This window comes from Triticum aestivum, chromosome 6A (assembly GCF_018294505.1).
Source record: "Triticum aestivum cultivar Chinese Spring chromosome 6A, IWGSC CS RefSeq v2.1, whole genome shotgun sequence".
NCBI lineage: Eukaryota > Viridiplantae > Streptophyta > Magnoliopsida > Poales > Poaceae > Triticum > Triticum aestivum.
Window position 1 is genome coordinate 590616271 of NC_057809.1, and position 24030 is coordinate 590640300.

General features: G+C 48.0%; 1 protein-coding gene across 1 annotated transcript; it reads right to left on the minus strand.

Annotated features, from left to right (window-relative positions):
- Positions 1–13845: 13845 nt before the first annotated feature.
- LOC123128759 (disease resistance protein RGA5-like) lies at positions 13846–20032 on the minus strand. The gene is made up of 3 exons (XM_044548856.1): positions 19554–20032; positions 18517–18903; positions 13846–15983 (listed from the first exon to the last, which is right to left on the minus strand). The coding sequence occupies exons 1-3, from the start codon at positions 19958–19960 to the stop codon at positions 14012–14014; spliced, it is 2766 nt and encodes a 921-aa protein (XP_044404791.1). The 5' UTR covers positions 19961–20032; the 3' UTR covers positions 13846–14011.
- Between the last annotated feature and the right edge of the window lie 3998 nt (positions 20033–24030).

A 24030-nucleotide genomic window follows, 5' to 3' on the forward strand; every position in this document is an offset into this window, starting at 1 on the left:
TCGGCTTCGAGTCAGTGGCAGGAGCTGCTGGGACTAGTTCACAATGGAGCACACAGGTGCCTGCACGGGTGCTGCGGCTTCCGTGCTACCCATTCCAGCAGCAGGCAGCGGCTCAGGTATGATCTGCACGGTGGGGGAAAGGGGGAATTCACGTCAGTCTCTGTTGATCACAAGTAGAGTATATCTGTACACTACAACGGGAATAACCAAAAGTTATGTTGCTCTTCGACTACAATATAGTGCATAACTGAACTTATTGGGGAGCAAAAACCGATCATTTTCCCGTAAAAAAACAACGAGATCAATTTGGTGCAGCAATAGGAATTACGCGAGATGGAACTGCAAGTGTGCAACTACCAGATTAAATGTCAGGTCGACAAATCTATGATACAGCAGTCGGTCATCTGAATTTCTTTTCGGAAACCGGCCACCTCTGAAGTCCTGAATCATGGAGAAAATATGCATATTCGCGCTATTCGTCACCCTGGGTGAGGAATAGTTATTCTTCACCCCCTCTCTATTTTGACATCAATTCATCGTATTTTTACGTTTCGTAAATTTTGTCTTATTTCATACATAAAAAGAGAACGTAAAAAAATATGTACTCGCCGTAAAAAATATTTTATGTTACGTAAAATTACGAATGTAAAAATATAATGTAAAACATACATAAAATGTGATTTTTTGGTCTTATAACCTATATTTTTATTTTTTATACCAAATTTTACATATTAAATCAATATGCATATAACTATTTATATATATATATATATATATATATATATATATATATATATACTATATATATATATAGTGATGCAGAATAAGTTATTCTTCACCCGAGGTAATATTACGATCATTTTATAAATAAATTATGTTTCAAATATAAATAGTTACAGTCATATTGATTCACTGTGTAAAATTTGGCATAAAAAAAGGTCAGAAGATCAGAAAAATTACATTTATGTACATTTTACACTATGTTTTTACATTTGTAATTTACGTAACATAAAATATTTTGTATGGCGATTATAAATTTTCTTACGTTATCTTTTTATGTCCGAAATAAGACAAAATTTAAGGACGTAAAATTGCGGTACATTGATGTTAAAATAGACGGGGGTGAAGATTAACTATTCCTCACCCAGGGTGACGAATAGCGCGACCCTATATATATATGGGAAAATCCATCCTACCACCCGGTAGTAGTTACCCCATATGTCTCATACACTACCATGTGGTATTATATATACTACTTTATCATTCTAAATATGTTCATATACTTTATCTAAGATATTTTAACGCAAGTTACATGAAAAAATTGCATGTAAGCTCATAGTTTTTGTTATATTTATGAAATACATACATATTTGTATGTAAAAAAGTGTATGGTTAAAATATGGTACATACTACCCAAAAAGTAGTATATGTACTACTTAAACATTATTATATACTACATACTACACATATATACTCTCGGTTTTGATAGATACTATATATAACATACCAAACGCAAGTGATGGTAATTACCACTGGTGGTAGATAAAATTTGTGGTAATTACCACCACTTGCGTTTGGTATGTTGTATGTAGTATCTATCAAAACCGTCAAAAGATTTCTTTTTTCTATCCAAGGTGGTACTAAACTTTTGTACGTCCGTATGTTAGCAAAAGAAAAAGATTTATCTAGAATAACGTATATGGGCCGCCCGCGCTACGACCCAGTAAGGTCAGCCCATTTTCTCCTGCACACACAGTAATAAGTAAACCTATTTCCCACACAAGGCGGCAAGTAGTTTAACGTACGCATAGGGCGTCAAGACTGGGCCGCCCATTTTCTCTGTGTTTTGTTTCTATTTTTCTTCTTCTGTTTCTCTCTTTTCATTTTCCGTTTCTTTTATATTTTACCCATTTCAACTCTGTTTTACCTTTTTTCTGAAATTCGAGATTTTCAAAAAAGTTCGGAATTTCACATCTTATTCAATTTTTCGGCAAAAAATTCGATTTCCAAAATTTTGTACCTATTTTAGAAAATGTTTGGAATATTTTTGTCATCCCAAATTTTTTTCAAGATTTTAAAAATACACCCTTTTTTCAAATGTGTGTGTTTTTTAGAATTGCTCAATATTTAAGAAAATGCATTTGAAAAATGTTCCACATTTGGAAAATACTCGTGGTTTACCGATATGTTCATAAATTGAAAATAATGTTTCCATTAAAGAAACATATTTTCTAAAATTCTTCTGAATGTTCAAAATATGTTCCTATTTTCGAAATTTGTTCAAAACTTCAAAAATGTTTGTATTTTTAGAACAGGTTCATGTTTTTAAGAAATGTATGTGAATTTTAAGAAATACTCCGTTTAAACTTTTTTCTTGTTTTTTTCAAAAATGTATAGAAGTTTCAAAAAAAAACTATTCGTAATTTAGAAAATTGTACACGCTGCCAAGTATATTCCGAAGTTCATGTTATGAATTCCAAAATTGGGTTCCTATTTAAAAAATGTTTATAATATGAAAATTTTGATCCGTACAATTAAAAATAATGTTTGGGTGTTTCCAAATTTGTTCAAGATTTAAAAACTGCATTTATAAAATGTTACAAATTTGAAAAATATTATTGTGTTAGTGAGATGTTCAAAAATTGAAAATAACTTTTGCATTGAAAGCACATTTTCTAAATTTTACTTCGGAACGTTCAAAACATGTTCCCATTTCCAAAACTTGTTCACAAATGAAAAATCTTTGTATTTTTATAAAAGGTTCATGTTTTTAAGAAATGTTTATGAATTTCAAAAAATGTTCCGTTCAAATTTTTTCTTTTGTGTTTTTTAATTGTATGGGTTTTTTGAAAAAATTGTTCATGTTGCCAAGTATATTAAGCAATTCATAGTTATCATTTTTTGAAAAGTTCACAAAATGAAAAAAATGTTTCAAATCTGACATTGCAATATATTCTTAAATATTCACGCTGACCATTGGAGGACGTGTTTGTTTGAGTGGCTAGCAACATGTGGTCGGGTCTTTGAGGTCGTGAGTTCGATCACTCCCATACTTGGGCTGCTCTGCATTCAACATATCGAGCTAAGTCGGTTTGTTCAGAATAAGAGACACCATAAATTATTGACGGTGGTAGCTTCCATGTGCAAATAAAACAAAATGTGCTGGTTAAGTATAATTGAAGGAAATTTTTGGCATATTTCAATAAAAGAGAATATACCCGTTTGGCTCTAATTAAAGGGTGTCGTGTTGAACTAGAGAATACGGACATGTAGGGGTCTTGATCCGTTCTTATATCGAGTCAGATGCATATAATTTTATTATCCCGTTGCAACGCACGGGCATGTGTGCTAGTAAGCAAATAAACGGGCGTAACAGCATCGGATCAACCACCGCCGATTCAGCCGCTCTTGCAGAGCCCACACCACGGCGACTAAACAGAGATATATGCGGGGATCGAAGCCGGAGAAGAGAGGAGAGATTACTTTCCTGGACGGAACAAAGGAAGTAGACAGGGGAAGTAAGGAGCCCCGCCGCCACTGCCGTCTTGGTGTGTGCGCCGCAGTCGGTATCTAGGTTGGGTTCCTGGGGCTTCGGTTAAAGGGCGAAAGAAAAAATAGGCCAAAATTTCCCGCGCCGGATTCCCACCCCATGGGCCTGCCGAGTTAGTGACTGCATCGTCGTCCTCATCTCATCGCCGTGGCTCCCGTGGGAATCAATGCCAAGGCTGTCGCCGGTCAGCCTTCCATTGATCACGGGCGGCGCAGTGAAGGCGAGCCGCCGTGCATCCCGCCCCTTCCCGCCATGTGTCCGCACTGTTGTCGCCCCCTCGCCGCTATAAAAACTGCCCTTCATCGCCGCTGGCCGTACACCCGCCTCCATAGCCATCTCTCTCTTGCCACCGACCACCTTCTTTCCCTTGGCGCCCTTGTTCGCTCTCTTTCCTCCTTCACAGATGGCCGAGAGGTTCCCGGCGATGGAGCGGCGGCCAACGGCTTCGGCCGCCGCCATCTGCATGAGTGGGAGGCGCGCCTCCTCTACGAGGCCGACTACCCGGCGCCGCCTGACTTGCGTGTGCCATGCTCGTGGAGGCTTAGCGCCGTAGGCGTCCCCGTGCCCCCACCGTCCTCCGGCGCTGTACGCCGCAACGAGATTGCGTGGATCCGGTCGGTGCTGCCGGAGGAAGCGCAACAGCAGTCGAAGTACGTCCCCGACAACCACACTCTATGGACGGTGTTCTTCGGGCGCCACCATGTCGACCAGCTCGCGTCCACGAACGGCGCTCCGGCACCAAGGGGGTGCCACAACTCCGACGGCCGCCGTCAGTGGTGGGGTGTCGCCGGGCGCACACTCCACGCCATCCTCGAGCACATCAAGGGCGGAAACTCGCCGTCGTTGGAGTACCCAGCGACGTCTTTCTCCCGCCGAAGCGGCAGCTCATGGCTGCTGAGGCGTCCTCTCTTCCTCCAGCTCCCACTCCTCCGGCAGAGCGACGCCGCTCGACGCCGTCAAGGCCGAGCTCCAGGAGACGCCGGAGCGCCGACGCAGCCGCGGCGGCAGCCTCGTCATAAACGAGGGCCGCCGCCAACCTTCACCTCCTCCCCGCGACCATCTTCGCCTGGTCAGGCCGAAGAAGGAGCCGGCGACGCCGTCCGTGGTCGTCAAGCAGGAGCACGTCGGCATGGCCGCCAACCTTGAAACCGGCCTGAAATGGGCACGGGACGACTACATGTGGGAGGAGACGGAGCGTCAGCACCACACCCTGGATGAGATCGCCGCTTGGCGCCACGGCCGCGACGAGGGCGGCGTTGTCATTCTGGACGACAGCGATGAGGAGACACCGGCGCCGACCAACCCCGTTGGCAGCGACGACCCAGGACAGGGCTGCAGCAAGGAAGGTGACGTGCAGGACGGCGACGACGACGATGGCGGCGACGACTACACCGCCTTCTACAAGCTCCTCAACATGTGATAGGCTCGGTGCGGCGGCGGCATAGGTTTTAAGTATTTTAATTATGTCTTTAAGTTTGTACAAATATGAATGAAATCCGTCTGAATTTCGTCCAAATTCGTGTCATTTTCTTCGAAATTTAGCCGAATTTGCATTTTCAAAAACCGCGTCTGGGGCCAACTTTGGGCGGCGGTTGGGAGTCCGAGCACCCCATGGCGAAAATAGTGTCGGCTAGCCCCTAGGAGGCGTTATTTTAGTCCTAAGGACGCCGAACGGCTGGAGATGCTCTTAGAGCGTGGCATACCAAATCCGACACCCTATGATGCATGACGCATCCACGGAGGCCACCTATCAAATCGCCGCGTTCACAGCCTTGATCCTTGTACGCGGTACCCTAAATCCGAACGCGAAACATACTATGTAGATCATCAATAAAACAGACGGATATTGCACAAACGTATTTTAGAGTGGTAGATTTACTTATTTTACTCTGTATGTAGTCATCTTGAAGATCTGCAAAGCTGCATATCAGCGATGGAGTCGTGTTGAACTCGGGTGAGGAGGTAACCCGTCATTTTTTTTACTTCGGTGGCTGATGTGGTGGTGCCAGAGGCAGATGTCGGGCGTTGGTATTCAGCTCAGAGAATTCTTCGGCCTTCATTGTATTTTTAGGGCCTCTTTGATTAACAGGATTTTGAAAATGTAGGAATATGAAAAGTATAGGATTGCAATGGCATGTCAACTTGAATCCTATAGGATTAGCAAAGAGTGTTTGATGTCACATGAAAAACAAAGGAAATGTAAAAAGAGGTTGGAATGGATGTTAGATTTTCTATGAAATGTAGTACAAAAGATTTCATAGGATAAATTCCTATGGGATCCAATCCTATGAATCAAAGGGCCGGCATAGGAAAATTTCCTAAAGATTTCAATCCTCCAAAAATCCTAAAGATATCCTTTGAATCAAAGAAGGCCTTACTTCTTGGCTGGTAGTCTTTTGTGCAAAGTCGAGCGTTCTGTCGTCTTTTTAATTTTGTCGTACTGGTCATTACGTGCCTTGTACTCTGATCTTTTTGATATAAACAAGACACGTATTACCATGCAAAACAGGGTTATATGTAGGAACAAAGGGAGTAGAAATCTACATAATCTGGACATAGATATCCACATAATCCCAACCTGACCAAAAGAGCACCAGAGTTTAGCCGATGGAAATAGTTCTAAACTGAAGTTACTACAAATGGTAATAAAGACGAAGAGAGGGTCGAGCTTCGTCGCTACTTCCTTGAGGATCCTTTGCCCTTCCGGGCAACGGTGCGGCCATAGTCGTCCGTGTAGGCGTCGACTGCAGGAGGGGAGTCGTTGCTATTGGAGGAGGACGAGTCGATGTAGCCTGCCATCCTTCGGACGACACGATTCTACTGCCTCGCGAGCTTTGTCACTCCTGCATCCGCCGCTACCCTCTTTGCCGCCTCGCGCGTCGACTGCTCGAGGCCGAGGCACGTTCTTTAGACGGAGCCCGCGGGCATCCGTCTCTTCCGCCGTCAGTGAGTGCAGCACACATCCGCGAGAGGAGTTGATCCTACTCATCGAGCACTGCCAACAATCCGCGATGGCGGCGGGAGGATTGTGCGACCACCTCCGCCCTCTCCCTAACCGATGCCTCTTGCGGCGGGCGGCACGCACCTCCAATTCAGGCATCTGCGTGCGCGGCGCCAGCGGGGCGGGCACGAGCACCCATCGATGGCCTTCAGGAGCTGCGACAAGGGGGTTAGGACGGCGACATGCTAGCGGCGTGGAGTGCTCTGAGCAGGCGAAGTTGTTCACAATGCAGGATGATTCAGGCCCTGTTTGTTTGGGCTTTGCTTATGCTTTTGCAGCTTTTTCACTTTGGCCGAAAAGCCATAAAACCTCCTATATAGGTGTTTTTGAGCTTTTATGGATTTTGGAGTCAAATATTGTTATATTGATTCATCAAAAGCCATAAAAGCTCTAAAAGCACTTATTTAGGAGCTTTTATGACTTTTTGGTCAAAGTATAATGTCGCTCGTGCCAAACCATTTTCGCTGCCCCACCTCCCTCCTTCCCAAAACAATGACTAATGGCGACTCTGATGGACCAGCCATTTTCGACTGAAATCGCCATACAGGAACTCTGCTAATTGCTAAGAGCATCTCCAGCCACGCCCCCCAAAGGCCCCCAGGCGTTTTTTCCGCGCCGGCGCCCAAAAATCGGCCCAGTCGCGCCCCCAGGAGCCCGTTTTTCGCCGGTTTGGGCCGAAACTGGTGCCAGCGGATCCAGGCCGAACCCGGCACGCTGGGGGCGCCGGGGCGAGCGGTTTCGATGCGAAAGAGCCGTGGGCCCGCCGAGTTAGCGACACTCGCCTCGTCGTCCTCACAACACCTCGGTTTCCCACGGGGAATCAATGGCAAGGCTGCCTTGCCATTGATTCCTCACAGGCGGCGCTTCACGGGCGCGGCGCGGCGCGCGGCTATAAAAGCAAGGCCTCCCCTCGCCTCTGGCCACACCCGCCCATCACCGCCACCGAGCTCTGCCTCTTTCCAGCCGTCGCCGACGTTCCTCCCCTCCACTCTCTCCTCAAGCCCATCCGACAGCGCCGACATCATCATCAACGAGGGCGGCGGGCGTGCCTCCTCCTCGGCTCCTCCGCGTTACGTCAACGCGAAGACGGAGTCGGGGCTCGCCGCCATGAAGACGGAGCCGGGGCTTGCCGTCGTGAAGACGGAGCCAGGGCCCGCCGGCGGCGTCAAGGAGGAGCTCGACGACGCGGTGCCCTTGAAGTGGGCGCGTGACGACTGGGCGCGGACGGAGCTAGAGCGCCAGCGTCTCGCCTACGAGCGGTTCACTGCTCGGCGCCGTGGTCGGGACGAGGGAGGCGTCGTCGTCCTCGACGACAACGACGATGACGCGCCGCCGCCACTGGTCCGACAGGGCGACGTCGGGCAGGGGTCCAGCAGGGGCGGCCGCGTCAAGGAGGAGAAGGCCGACGAGGACGACGGCGACGTCAGTGACTTCGCCTCGCTCAGCGACTTCTTCGCGCCATAGTTGTAGTTGCGGCCTTTTTTTAAATAACTATGTTATGTAATGTCGAATATTTGTATTTGCCGAACTGTAGCCAAATACTTGTCCAAATTTGCCGAACTTTGCCGAATTCTTTAAAAAAACGGCCTCTAGGGACGACCCTGGGGCTGGCAGCTGGGAACCCGCTCGCCCCCATGCCGATTTTAGCGCTGGCTCGTCCTCAGGCGGCGTTTTTACGCGCCTTCTGGGAGGCCAACGGCTGGAGATGCTCTAAAGTTGATGTAAGTATTTAGACGGTTTTTGTAATGAATAGGGCCATTTTTGATAGAGAGAATGGCGTTTTGGTGGCCGAGCTACCTGCAGGCCGCTATGGGCCGTGCAGTATAGCGCGGCGATGTGTGCTCGTCTTTTTTCTCGTGCATTAGCTGTTAAGTTGAAATACATGCGTGCCATGCACTGGTGTGCTAGCTTTGTACATGGGCCGCGGGTGCGTAGGGGATACACAAGCATGTCATGAGCCTGATGGGCTGATTTAAAATTAGCAGGGTGGTGCGATATTAATTCTGGCCCGTCTGGCGCTGCTGGCAAGCCTAACCCTAGAAGCGGTGCTTTTTCTTCCCCTGGTCAGACGATTTCATCCCCTTCCCTCGTGGTAGCTGTGCGGAGCGACGATTCACCATGGATGGACTCGAGTTCTTCTTTGAAGAAGCAGATTCAGGGTGAGAACCAGTCTGCCCCGCGTAATTTCTCTTGCTCTTACTTCTTCCAAACTGAAATTTGTTTTGACTTGGATATTCTACTCCTTGATTTCCCAACGATTTGTCCTTGAGACCTTCGTCTCCAGCTGTTGGTTTGGATCTGGCTGACTGAGAATCGTGTGTGTGCTCCAGGTTGGTTCCTAGGCTAGATGCGGGTGATATTTTGGGTGACGGAATCGATGTTGTCGAGTCTGTGGTTGCTTCCATCCATGAAGCTCGCGGGCGGTCTGCTGAGGTGATTTCTCCTGAACCCATGGACAGCAGCAACACCGAAGACCAGTTCCGATCCAGTAAATAGCATAAAACTACTACTTTACAGGCTAGGGTTTCAAAAAACTATCGGTTTCAAATTTTTCGCTGATAACTACCAACTCGGGGGTCAGTTGTTTCAAAAAACCCTAAATGTCCATTGCTTAAAAATTAAACCTGTTTATGACAGGTCGGGCCCGCACCTAAACATTCCGTCTATTTGACCGTGTGTTTGACCGTTAGCTGATATGCAGGGCCCACATGTCAGTGCCTGAAAAAGCAATCGGGTCCCTGGAAGTTTTCTGAAAAAGCAATCGAGTCCCTAAAAGTTTTCAAAAAAAAAAGCAATCAGGTCCCTAGATCCAGAGGAGGCGCACCCACCATGGCAGGAGCTCGATCTCGAGCGCTCTGCCTCCGGAGCGAGCCGCGCCCACAACGGCGGAATCCACGTCGTGCACCACCTGAGGCCGGCGAGCCGCACCCGCAGCAGCCGCCATGCCGGGCATCACCTGCAGCGGCGAGCCGCGCCCGCAACGGCCGCCATGCCGTGCCTCACCTGCGCCGCGACCACGCCATGACTCGCGGCTCCCGTGCCTCGCCTGGGGCCGCCGCCACGCCATGACTCGCGGACGAGGCCGGCCTCGTCACCACCAGGAGCTCCGGCTCGGGGGGGATGGGGGAGGGTCGCCAGCTCGAGGGAGAGGGTCGCCGGCCTGGGAAGGGAGGGGGGTCGCCGGCTCTGGAGGGGAGGGAGGTCGCCGGCTCAAGAGGGGAGATGGTCGGGACGGGAGACACAAGGGGAGGAAAGAGAAGAGATGGAGAGGAAGAAGAAAGAGAAGAGGAAGAGGAAACTTACAAGTGGGCCCCACATGTAAGTTAACGGTCAAACTAACGGTGTGTTTACATGCGGGCCCGACCTGTCATAATCGGTATCAACTGATAAAGGCTCGACGATTTGGGTTTTTTAAAACAGCCAACCCCTGAGTTGGTAGTTATCAGCGAAAAATTTGAAACCGATAGTTTTTTAAAATCCTAACCTGTAAAATAATAGTTTTATGCTATTTACTCAATTCCGATCGGTGGAAGCCAATTAATGTTGCCTCGTACCGCAATGGTGAGAGGCTGAGAGCGAGGTCGTTGGTGACTCAAACGACATGGCTCCTCAAGATACGACCGCTGCAGCTGTACGAGAGGCAGAGGGTGTGGTCGTCAACAACTCAAAAGGCTCTTGCTGGACTCGAAACAGTCACCCTGGCATGGCACATGTTGACGGAGTCAACTCCCGTGCCGCGTACATGAAACTGGAGTGATGCACGCTTGACGGTGACGTGGAGCTGTGCCGCACTCCGGTGCCTGCTGGTGTACGTGAGCCTGCACAGAATATCAAAAAGCAAATATGGCCGCTGTACAGCGGACTTTTCTATGAATACAGTTAATATACGGGAGCGTCATGCACGCTTGGCACCGATCGTGATGAGCACTGACGGGGCTGATTCCGGCCTACAGGTAGCTCGGTCACAAAGACCAACCATCCATGGAGGCTTGGGCATTCTTGATTTCGAGCGTTTCAGTCGGGCTCTGAGACTGAGATGGCTCTGGATTGCTTGGACAGACCCTGGCCGCCTGTGGGTGGGCACTGTGTCGCCTTGCTGCGATCAGGACATAGCCCTCTTCGCAGCTACAACCACAGTGACAATCGGGGACGGCTCGACGGCTTTGTCCTGGCAGTCCCGATGGATCGGTCCTTGCACCCTTGCAGCAGCTTACGCAGGCCTCTACAACCACCCCAAGCGAAAGAGACGGGCCGTGCGAGAAGCGATCAGGGACGACAATTGGATTAAAGATTTGAGGCACGGAGACATGCACTCGTTGCTGCCAGAGTTCATTCGGCTCAACCGTCAGATCATTGCTGCTGCCACAGTATTCAGCGAAGGCACCCGAGACACCATCCGGTGGAATCAGGAAGCAAAGGGCCAGTACACAGCACGGTCGGCCTATGCAATGCAGTTTCAGGGCTAGCTCCGATCCGACACGGGCGACCTTGTATGGAAGACATGGGCACCGGGAAACATCAAGTTCTTCACTTGGTTGCTGCTCAAGGATCGCCTCTAGACAAATGATCGCCTCCAACGACGCGGTTGGCCCAACAGCTACTTCTGCCAACTCTGTGTCCGAAGTTTGGAATCGGTGCACCACTTGTTCTGGTGCTGCCCCACCGCTTTGGCTGTCTGGAGCTCGGTGGGAAGCCAAGGAAACTGCTCAAGCCTCATTCCAAGTGACTCATGGAAGACCTCGACTTCGGTTCAGATTATACAGACGATGGTTGAAGCGGCACCGGCAGCTTTCAGAAAGGGGGCAAAAAACATCATCCTCCTAACTTGTTGGGCAATATGGAGTGCCAGCTGCACCTTCAGAGACAAGCTACCAGCACACATGGACATCAAGAGAGCCATTAGCAACTCTGTCGAGCTTTGGCGACAAGCTGGAGCCATTGGACTGTAGAGCCCCTTCTGGGATCCATCGTGAGGAGTAGGCTACTCTAATTTTCACGGCCGGGAAAATCCCCGGATTCGTCAGCACAATGTTATAACCTGTGGATGTACCAGGTCTTAGGACCTGCACCCCCCCCCCCCCCCCCCCACACACACACACACACTTTGTTTCTTCCCACTGTTTCCAGCTAATGCAATGAAAAGCCAGCAATTGCTGGATCTTTCAAAAAATAAAAACAAAGGCCATTTTCGATAGATCGAGGCCATTGACCTCTAATTTGAAAGAAAAATAGCAGTAATCGTCGTTCTGGCATCTTACTCGGCGTACGACAAGTACATGCCACAGCGGATGTGGCTGCCGGACGCACGCCGACCGGGAGACTGACGCGGTGGCTCGTCGTGCTTATTCACTCTCCGCGATAAAACAGACATAGCTTGCACTACCTGGAGGGTGAGCCGATGCGCGTGCAGTTTGAGTAGTGGACCGTCGACGCCATGGACGAACCTCGTCTTTGCCGGCTATATGCACGACGCTACGGACGGGAGTCGGGAGGTGTGCGACATCCAGGAGCGCCACGCCCCCGTGTACATCGAGGGGGCTCGTCGACAGCATGACGGAGCCGCAGCCGAGCTACACGGCATTCCGGATTTGCTAACGGGATGAAATGGGCCCTTTTTTTCTTTTTTTTTTGCTTCGAGTCAGCCATCAGCATTTTTCTCTGTATTGGAGGACTGTATTGGTTTTAATACCAATTCAGTGAGGAAACTGTAATGGACATGAATACGATTTCACTTGTTTGGATGTCATGGAATTGGCCCATGGAATCCCAGTGAGGTTTCAATACCAAATCTTGTTTGGACGACAAACTATGGAATTGCATAATGCCTTGTTCTATATGCATCAAATCAAAATTTATACAATATGTGACTATAATCAACGTCCTTGTTGCTCTTGCTGTCAAGTAAGACGGGTTGCCGATGATCATCTTATCTCGCTGGCTCTTGCTGACAGTATGCTCCTGCTGACCTCCCTATCTTCTTTTGAAAAGCAATCAGGCCAAAGCAGAGACATAAGTTCCACACTGCACACATAATTAAGAATCAATCCACCCGTCAAAAATTAACAATCAATCCTCTTGTTACTAATCTCATTTAGCAATATGCGAAGGGAAACTAAATTTCGTCTGAATGGATGGTTATATGAAACAGACAAATTTCCTGCATTGTCATAAGAGAGCAAGCACCATGAAATCTGTTCCTGAAGTTGACAGAATATGGCTGCGTAATGTGCATTTGACTGCCAACTGATGAACTAGTGAACTAGTGGTGACAAAAGAGACGTCCAGATTGAAAGGAGGTGAGCAATACTACAATCTTTTGGCAACTCGTAACTAGCAGCAAAGAAGAAACAGACAACGGCAGCGCCGCCGCCTGCGTCGGCCATGGCTTGCGAGGCCTGACGGATGGCCACTTCAACTCCACACCTAGATCTGAATCGAAGGGGGAGATAAGGCATCCATTGGAGGAGGGGAATGAACTGAGGTGGCGGGGATTCAGGTGCCGGAGGGCCGCGCGAGGACTGGGGGCCGCCGTCGGCTCCTCTCACGTCGCGCGGGGGCCTGCTGTGTCCTTGGTCGAGCGGGGGAAGAAAGAAAGATTGAATCGTTATGTTTTGCGGGATGGATGTTTCCAGCCAAATCGGAGGGGCGGAGCTCGGAAACATGGGAGGGTGCAGCGCGTGTAAGCGGTTTCGGCGCTGTATTCGTTTTATTTCAGACCGTTGTTTCCACGCGCATGCCAAACAGCTGAATTGGAAATTTGGGAATACCAAATCCAATACAGCGCCTCATTACAGACATCCAAACGCAGCGTTTGTGAAATCAGCCATCAGCATTCTGAATTTTCTGCAACCTTGCACGCACAATGGCCCTTTGCTTTTCCGGTGGCTTCTCCTGATTTTGCATAGAGAGCCCGAATGGTCATGTACTTCCTTTGTTTCAAAATAAATGTCTTAATTTTGACACTTATTCTGAGACGGAGAGGGTATATCAATAGTTAATTCAGTTAGTCAGCAAACAGAGAACACTCGTGGAAGACGTTGGCTACTATTTCTCGACATATTTATCTCATCCTTGTTAGTGATGGGCTGTGCAGGAGATCCATGTTGCAACTGAGTAACGAGGCAAGTGCAGACGTCTTACTAACGAGGTAATCCGTCTTTAATGGCCATTTCTGAACCAAATAACCCCTCATTAATTACGTTATTTTCTGGATATACACCAACAAATGCAAAGCATAAATGAATGGTTGAGGTTGCAGCATAGAAATGATTGAAAATGGTTTGAGGTTGATGAAATGGCTCTCAGAGTGCATCGGAGATATTGATGTAACAACAGTACGACACTGAAGAAATTAAACACCGTAGAAATGGTTGAAAAACGTACAACATATATGATGCAAGTTACAGTAGAGAGCGTCCAGAGACAGATTGCTCACTGCACGTGGTCCGTTCATGCTTCACTCACCAGGAGTAACATTCAATATCCAACGAAGGACGCCTTGGCAGCAGTTGCAGGGCGTTACCAAATGCAGACTGGACTACGAGCTTCACTTGTTCAAAAGATTCCTTCTTGATGCGGGATACAATTAAACGTATTTGCTGGAGCTCCAAGAGGTGCTCCATGCCGACTGGTGTAGCTCCGCCCCACTGTGGCCAGTCGACTTTCAGATCGAGCTTTCGTAGCTTGGGCACAGCTCCTGCCTCGAAACCCACATGTGTTGTAATACCTTCCCTAGAGTAGAAGCCAAGACGCTCGAGAACTTGGAATAAGCCCTTGCCGAAGATTACAGCCTCTTCTTTAAAGCATTTATCAAAGGAAAGGCTGAGGTCGACGAGGGATGGCAGTTCTCCAAGAATAGTTATCCCATCATTTTTCATCTCCCTGACACGTAATTGCAGGGTATGCAGGCAATGGAGATCACCGATCCATTTAGGAACTCTCAAGAACGCCCACATGTCAACGCACATTTCCTCGATAAGGGCAGGAGGATCTGAAATTGAGCCTAGAACGTCATAATTATCATCAATCATGCCTGTGATCCCGAGATATTTGAGGTTGCGTAGCTTACAAATAGAAGAGGCCAAAGCATCACACTTCGCCTTCTCCAGATTGCAAGTGCTGCACTCTGCACCCATAACAAGGGTCAGGTTTCTCAGATTAGTCAGCTTGCCGAGGCCCTTAATAGCCTCCAGCGAGCTGTCCACCAGTTCGAAACCATCTAGTGTGCGGAGAGATTCCATAAGCCCGATCCTTTCAGGTAGCCCGTCAAAACGACTCATTATGAGATAGGACAAGCGGGGCAAGTGCACCATGTCTGACGGGATGCTTCCATTCGTGACATCCAACGTATCCAAATGCACAAGCCCCTTAATTTCAGCAGGAAGCTCTGCATACACATACTCTGAAACCCTCAAATACCTCAGATGAAACAATTGGCTGACAGCAGTGAGGTCGAGACATGAATTGGGATCTGAATCCGCATATAAATCTTGTTCAAAGCATAACACACGGATATACTTTAACTGAGAAAGACGAGGTATGAACTTGCAATCTCCGAACCACACAAATGACCGAACTTGCGATATGCTACCTGAAACTGTCCATGATACTGTTTCCCTTTTTCTTCTATCAACACTTGAGATGAGGGACAGCCGACGAATCTTGTACGTGCAGTTACAGAGTCTTGTCATGTCTTCGGAAGTATATGCCACACTATTAAAATTGTCTTCTGCACACTTGCTTAGGATCAAATCTAGCATCATATCATGTACTTTGCAGTAAACTCCCTTGTAGGTCATTACACGCTGAATCAAGCTTCTATTGACTAGCTCATTGAAATAACTTATCCCAACATCCTCCAAATTTGGTCCATGCAAATTACTGATAAAGCCTTCGGCTATCCATTTTCGAACTAGATCATCCCTCCTTATCTCATAGTCTTCTGGATACATACCAATGTAAAGAAAACAAGTGCGGAGATGAAGAGGAAGATTCATATAGCTGAGGTTTAATATACTCCTCATATCTTTCAGTGTGGGGTTTGTAGCAAACTGGGCACCTAGAGAATTCCGTATGTTCTCCCAGTCATTCCTTGATCTTTCTCGGCGACAAGCCAATAGGCTAGCTATAGTAATAATTGCAAGTGGTAATCCGCCACACTTCTTCAGAATTTCAGTTGAAACTTTTTCATAATTAGACGGGCACATGTTTTCAGACCCAAATACTCTCTTCATGAATAAGCTTCTGGAATCTTCAGTGCTGAGGGGCTTCATTCTGTAAATGTGCTTACAGTGACAAGAACATGCTGAGATTGCAACGGCTTCCACTCGTGTGGTTACTATTACTCTACTCCCATTACCATTTTCTGGAAAGGCACATCTTATAATCTCCCATGCTCCTTGATCCCACAAGTCATCGACAATAACAAAATACCTATTGAATATGGTGTTATATATTACACTAGGCGACAAATAAAAATATTGCAGGTGAAAACATCAATAGAATCAAATAAACTTCGAGTAAACATAAACTGAATTCAAGCAAATGCCATTCTTACATCTAAGTTAGACATATTTGTGTAATGTTCAAGATAAAATAACAACAACAGCTTGTGTTGTGTGTTAAAATTTTTCTTTCAAAATAGCGGATTTTACATATATTTTCCATCAAAACAGATCATTGCCTATATTCCATAAAAGTTGTTTTGTTGCTTTACGATGACACATCCAGTATTGAGAGCTGTCAACATGCTATTCATTTTTTTTGCGGGAATTCATTGTATTTCTTTATTTTTAATCACCGTCATATTCCCAATTTAACACCTCACACAAATGCTACATGGGCATTAGGTCTTCCTACGGGTCTAATTACACATTTGCCGATCCAGATATCAACTCCACATGTTTTTCTAATGTCACATACAAGCGACCTACTTGTTTGTGTTGACAACTTTATTTCTGTGAATTTTTTAAGAATCTACAAGGTCAGCACAGTGGCAGGCGAGCAGGCCACAGTTCAGATTTTAATTTCTCATAGTGATCTAATATCACATCTTAATTAAGGACTACAGTAATGAACAAACCAATGATCATTTGCTGTCTGAAGTATAAATTCTGTGCACTAACTCAGTATCATGTTCAAAAGGTCAGAGAAATCGCAATCTGAAGTTTACTTCTGTGTTCTAATCAGGTATCATTAACATGTAGATCAGGGATGGATCAATATAATCATCTATGTCTAGGCGAAGTAGAATTGATGAATTCTGCAGACTGATCTACTATCCTGCATAAACTTCAAACAAGCTAGTGTTCTAAACTTTGATTCTGTATAAATGACCAATCCGCTGGCTCATGATCTCGCCATCTTGGATGGTAACTTAACTATGAGGCATTACCGAAAAAGGCTTTTGCCCTGCTTTAAATATAAAGCACCGATCCACAAGCATCACGATACAAACTCACACCACCACCGCACACGACACACACACCCAAGGCAAGATACAAAGGTGTTGAGCACCGCCACACCACCCCAACGACTACCAAGCCACTACACATGCGCGAGGATGAACCGCTTGGAGCCAACGAAGACCTCCAAGCCTCCGAGGAGAGGTGAGACGGAAAACGACGGAATAAGGACTTCAAGATGGTGCCTCCTAGAAGGGAACGACCCCTGATAGCCGCCACCATCCGATCCCAAAGATCGAGTTTTCACCCGGAGCGGCTCGAAGGAGTAAGGGCACCACGACGGAGCCTTCATAAAGGATACGGTGTCCACGGATGTCGCTGCCGTCGGCGAATACAAGATTGGGCAAGTGATGTGCCCGGGCATGCCCACCCCTCCGACGTATCCTAGCTCCGCCAAACACCAGCGGCCACCCACCCTCGTGGCCATGGCCGCTCGCCCGCACCCGAGGCGCAAGTTCCGCCCACAAACATCGTGTCTCCCGCCGCAAGGGCCGCCGCCCTGCATCCAGACACCCCCAAGACCGACCAAAGTGATCGGCTTTGAGCCAAAGGGCACACCTAGCCGAAGAGACCGCAGGATACGTCCCGCCTCGAACAACGCCGGAGCTGTGTCAGCCCACATACGGCCGGGGAACGGCGGAGGAGGGCGAGCGGACGCATCTGGGCCGGCACACCCCTGTGCCAGCAACGGGTGGGCCGAGCTTGTCGGCGCCTCCCATCCCTCCAGCCTGCCTCCCCACCGGACACCGTCCGTGTCGCCCCACCTCGGCGACGAACACAGCTCCACGCGAGGCCACCAACACACACCCGCCCACCGGCAATAAGAGACCCCAAGAACCGCCGCCAATTGCGAAGGAAGCTCACGAGGAGCCCAACTGTGTTGCCTGTCGTCTTCCAGCCGCGTAGCCCCCGGATTCTGGCAGGCCCGCCCACCGGCCAGCTGCTGCTGCATCTCACACCACCCGTCGTGGCCATGGCAGGGGCGGAGACCTACAACCCGCGCCGCCCGGCCCCAGATCTGGCCTCGACTTCGCCAACCCCGGAGACCAAGGCGTGCCTCCCACCACCACAATGCCCAACGCACCACTGTCGTGCCACCACCGTCGACCAGCCCCGACGCGTCGTTGTGCTGCTGCCCCCGGCACTTAGCGCAGCACCCAGGCCCGGATGAGCCGCCCCGCGTCTCACCACCCGCGCGAGGGGAAGAAGAGCACCCCGCCGCCGCCGGCTGCCGGCTGGGATTCGCCCCGCCGCGCCCCCTGGCGGTGGCGAGGAAGGGGAGGAGCGGCACCCCGCTGGCGGCTAGGGTAAGCCTCCCGTGTGCCCGCGCAAAAATATATAATAGAACACCTGCACCCAGGCCCTCTCTATCTAGCCATCCATTCTGCGCTTCGCGATTCGCACAAACACATTTCTCTTTTGACCAAAAAAATAAATATACAAAAAACACACTATAACGCAAAAATGCAAGAATGCTTGTAGACTTAAAGATGTAACTATACCTCTTGTTTGCAAGGTGTTCTCTAAGTTGACGGATGATGTCTTGCACCTCACAAATACCAGAGGACTCATTTATCCCAAGATTTAATCTTAGGCTATTGAGAAGCCGAGTCATGTCTGGTTTTTGAGAGACAGGAATAAATGCCTTACAGTCAAACTGCTCTTTAAGATCGTCATATACCTGATTAGCAAGTGTAGTTTTACCCAGTCCCCCAAATCCCACGATGGACACCACCTTGAGCTTGTTGTCGGTGTCTACCAACAAACTGACAACCTCCTTCTTTGGGCCATCAGTACCCACAAGTCCAGCAGCGTCTTTGTAGATCGCTGAAATCCGAGGATCAATATCCACAGTGCCACAACTAGTATTACAACCATCAATCTTGTACCTGGAATTGATTAGAATGTCAAAGGAGGAAGTTACAATTGCATATGTTTCTCACAAAAATATTGCGCCTTAAACCATGTTCCTAGTTGAGGCATTTCTTGAAATGCACAGCTAGATTTGCGAGATGAAGATTTATTCGCAAATTGGAGATTATCTAGGGGCACACATGTGGCAATGCCATGGCGCATCACAGTTTCCCTTGAGTGCCTTTAAACTGTTTGGCATGTCTATGTTTGATGACTACCATGCTTTTTGTTTTGAATCCGAATTTGAATTGATGATTTTTGCGTATTTGAAATATTGTCAAACTATATGCGGATTGCAGCACAATATTATGTTTGGAATATTGTGGTAGAATGTGGTTTACGAATATAGTTTGCGTATAATATAAATGAGAAATGGAGAAAAATAGAGTGGGGATTTGGGGGCTATGATTGGAGTACCATGCAAAACATGAAGAACTTCAAGATAGTCAGACCTCCCACATGTTGTTTGGTAGTATAATTTGGACGCTATGCCTGAACTTGCTCTCAGGCAAAACCTTTTTAGATTCATTGTCGGATAAACTAAAGCATATCTATGTTTACTCCACCTTCTAATACAAAAAATAGACAACATTTTATGGACCAAGAGCAGCGAATCTTGTGGTACCTTATTTGCCGTTCCTTTGCCTCTACTGCAAGAGCCTTGAGCTCCTGGATCTGGCCAGCAATCCGGTGACGCGCACGCAATGTCTTCAGGCGCCGAGCAGTCCTCTTCATGAAGCTGGCGCTGGCGTCGGCACCTCCAATATTCTGCATGAAGTCATCGATGCAGTTCTCCATGTCGTAGGCCATCTCCCTGACATGGTCCCTCCAGTTCTTGGTATCTGGCTCGAGCTTTTCCACGAACTCCAGCTTCTCAAGGGCAGCATTCATGGCACTGAGCTCGTCCCTGAGAAAAGCCACCTCCTTCCTCACTCCTTTGAGCTTCTTGTACTCATCTCCCATCAGCATGGTGAGCTTGCTGATGAGGGGGTTCATCACCCCCGCCGCGGCGCTCACGATTGGCATTGCCATCTCGAGCTTGGCCTCCTTCCTCTCTCGGTTCACTAGTGAGCTAGCTAGCTGCGTTTGTGTGCAGTGTGAGCGCGTGAGAAGCAAGCAAAGGCTGGTGAAGAGAGCTGCCTAACTTGATGGTGCCATCTAATATCTACTACTGCATTCCTTTGAATTCATATTATTTCCCCCCTCGAGATCCACATTCATCATTAGTTAATATAAACAGTCTGCAGACTGCCCTGGAAATTAATTATTTACGCTGCATCGGGGGAGCATTTCTATGTCTGTGGAGTGTGGACTTGTTTAAGCCAAGACGATGCTTATTGTCTGGCTCTTACAAAGTAGATCTAGTACAACGTTATTGGAAGGAAAAGAAAAGTAATAATCTGTAGTCCACTTGTATGCAAATAGCCAGTAAAACCTGCCTGCAAACTCTGAAAATTAATTTTACTTTTTGACGTATGCAAATAGCCAGTAAAACCTCAAGCTTAGTCTCGCTCACTAGCCACTAAGCTACGTTTGTCTGCGGCGAGCTGTAGTACGCACAGGCTTGATGCAGAGAGCAGAACGGTGCTTAGCAAATTCCATGGTAAAAATCTACAATTCTATCCTGATGTAATCCATGATTCGAGCACCAGTAGCGGTATTATATTTCCCCAAGATATGCGGCAGCTTTTTATTTATTTTTGAGAGATTCGCGGCAGTGCACTCCAAGCAGAGCTGCGTGCTGTACCTTTTATAATTGTCATATATACAGATCCACGCCAGGGTTAAAATGCAACCATAGAATACTGGCGTGCGCACCATGCTTTAGATAATGTGTCGGTTGGTAGATGATAAAGCCTAACTAAACCAATTGCAAAAGGTACCCGTTTCGAAAAAAATTGCAAAAGGTACCACCCACCTATGAGCACCTATATACTACGCTGTATGCATGTTCATGTGTCGGGTGGACGATACCTTTGGTAAAGATAGCCCAGGTAGCCGATACCTTTAACTTGCTCCTTGTTCGTGCGTACCATGCTTCCTCGTCCCTGCAAATTAAAATTAACTTAAACATGTAGTACACTCCAACACCTCTCACAGAGTCACAGTGTATTATGCAATGCCACCAACACCATGCAAGTGCACAAACGATTAGTACTAATGATGGGATACTATATATTAACTAATGATGAGAGAGATGATATTAGTATCATGCAAGTGCACAGACGATAAAATTTATACAAGCTTTACAAATCTTGTACACAGTTTCAAATTGGGATTCTACAGATTTATAAATAAGAGAATACCATGCAATATAAGAAGGTACTCCCTCCGTTCCAAAATAGATGACCCAACTTTGTACTAATTTTATACAAAATTAGTATAAAGTTGAGTCATCTATTTTGGAACGGAGGGAGTAGTAACTAAAGTGGTACCTGTCATGCTCTGAACTAGTTGAGGTCAGAGATGCTCAAGATTCAGAGAAATTCAGAGATCACGCAAGGAAATCAATGCACCGAGAGGGATTGTTGACCGGTATGAGGGCCTGTCCCATCTTCACTGTTGGTATAGGGCCCAAGCCCATGTGTGTGACCTAGATGAGAGCAACCAGAGTTATATGCGTGTGTGACACACGGGGATAGATGTCAGCCGCCAGACACACCAAACCACATGTATGCGGGTATGCCTCTCTCGTTCTACATGGTACCGGAGAGCTGGGGCGAGGGAGGAAGGCGCCAGCGGTAGAGTCGCCAGCGAGGCGGCGGGGTCCGGCGGAAGACGAAGGCGGCGGAGCTGGGCGCGGGCTGCTGGAGAGGAGCACGCGCTGCGGGCTGCGCGGGAACTAGAGGAGCACGTGGCGCGGCTACGCGGAGGTGCAGACGTGCAGTGAGGTGTGTGCGTGTGGAGCTGCTGCTAAGCTTCTGCTGCTGGTGCTAGTGGAGAAGGAAGTGCTGCTTGTAGCTGCGGCAGAGAGAAGGGTGCGGCTGCTGTTGGGGGTACTGGCTCGATCTAGTACAGTCGTGTGTGCTTCTGCTGCTGAGGATTGGTAGAGGAAGAAGAGGAGGTGACATTGCTGCTGCTCGCCAGAGGAGGAGGCTGGCTGAACTGCAGGTGGTGCTGCTGCTTGCAGGTGCTGGGTGCTGTTGGTGTAAGTTTTTTTTTCCGCTGCTGATTGAAGAAGAAGAAGAGGGGAGGCAATCATGGGGGCTGAACTCACTGCTGCTCTAGAGAAACTTGCGCAGCTCATGACTGCGAAGGCCGAGGGGTTACCTCCTGCAAGTGGCGCCATCATTGTGCCCCACGCAGATCAGGTGTTCAAGCTTGAGCTCATGCCAAATGATGTCAAGCTGAATGGCGTGAGCAGCTACCTGAGCTGGTCGAGGCGCGCCTTGTTGATCTTGAAGACAAAGGGTCTGACGGAGTATGTTCTTGGAACGGTTGAAGAACCGGCTGACAAGGCGAGCCCAGAATGGAAGAAGTGGAGTGTCAGCGACTCTCTGATTTTGGCCTGGATGTTGAACTCCTTGATTCCAGCCATTGCCATGTCTGTTGAGGCATTGCCAACTGCTTCTGCTGTTTGGAGCATGTTGTTCACAAGGTATTCCGGTAAGGGAAACCTGATGCTCATGTCTCAAATTGAAGACAAGATTCATGCTGTTCGTCAAGGTGACAGAAGTGTGCTGGTGTATGTGAATGAGCTGCAACACCTTTGGGCAGATCTGGATCAGTGTGATCCCCTTGAGATTCCACATGCAGAGTCCATGGAGCTTGCCAGGAAGTGGGTTGAGCGCAGGCGTGTGGTGCAGTTTCTAAAGGGCCTAGATCAAGCTTTTGAGAGTAGACATGCTGCGATGCTACATCAGCCGACGCTTGTGACCCTTGATGAGGCCATTGCTGCGATGTCCCAAGAAGAGGTACGCTTGCAGTCGAGAAGGGGAGTTGGAAATGAATCTGCTTACAGGGTGGCTGACCAGCGAGGGGTGTGTCACAATTGTGGTCAACCAGGGCATATCAGCCGTTTCTGCATTGGACCTAGGAACGTCAGAGGCCGAGGGTACAGTGGTGGCAGTAGCAGCCGAGGTGGTTGGAATGTGAGTGGCGGTTCTTGGAATGCTCCCCATTGGAATGCTCCTAAGGCAAATGTAGTTGCTTCAGCTGCAGGGAAGCAGCCTGTAGGAGGACAGGGGACTGCTCCCAGCTATGCCAACTTTGTTGATACAAATGAAGGTAATGTTGAACATGCATTAATCGCAGCCTATAAAATAAACTCTGAATGGGTGCTTGACTCTGGAGCATCACAACATGTTGCTGGAGACTTTAATGAGTTTACATCTTATGTTCCACACTCTCTTGCACATCAGAAAAACATTCACACAGCAGATGGCACAGCCCAACCCATCATAGGTGTTGGGACAGTTAACTGCACGCCGAGTCTTGAATTATCCTCAGTGTTGCATGTGCCCGCTTTTCCTGTGAACTTAGTGTCCTTGAGTGCTTTGGTTGACCAAATAGATTGCCGAATAATTCTTGACAAGGTTGTGTTCTTGATCCAGGAGAGATTGACGGGCAGGAGTCTTGGGACTGGAACAAGGCGTAGGGGGTTGTGGTACATGGACGGCAGCATGCCGGGCCAGGAGGGATTGCACATGCTAGCTGCAATTGCTGAGGATAAGGAGATTAGAGCACTGATCCATCACTGTAGGATGGGACATGTGTCTTTTGACAAAATGTATCAAGTATTTCCTGATGTAATGAGTGGTGTGGACAAGAGCAAGCTGAAATGTGATGCATGTGAGTTTGCTAAACATACCAGAAACTCGTATGTGAGTAAGGGGATCAGGAGCATCTCTCCTTTTGTGTTAATCCACTCTGATGTATGGACATGTCCAGTGTTATCTGTCAGTGATATGAAGTACTTTGTTACGTTCATTGATTGTCATTCTCGGATGACTTGGGTCTATCTTATGAAACATAAAGATGAAGTGTTTCAGTGTTTCAAAGTCTTTTATGCACCTGTTCAGACTCAATTTAATGTGAAAATTCAAGCACTCAGATCTGACAATGGCACCGAATATGTTAACAAGGCCATTGGTTCCTTCATG

Coding starts and splice junctions, on each gene's coding strand:
- LOC123128759 (XM_044548856.1), bottom strand. CDS start 19,960: ATGGCAATGCCAATCGTGAGCGCCGCGGCGGGGGTGATGAACCCCCTC. Junction 18,904..19,553: donor GCAAAGGAACGGCAAATAAG/GTACCACAAGAT, acceptor AATCAATTCCAG/GTACAAGATTGATGGTTGTA. Junction 15,984..18,516: donor GAACACCTTGCAAACAAGAG/GTATAGTTACAT, acceptor CATATTCAATAG/GTATTTTGTTATTGTCGATG.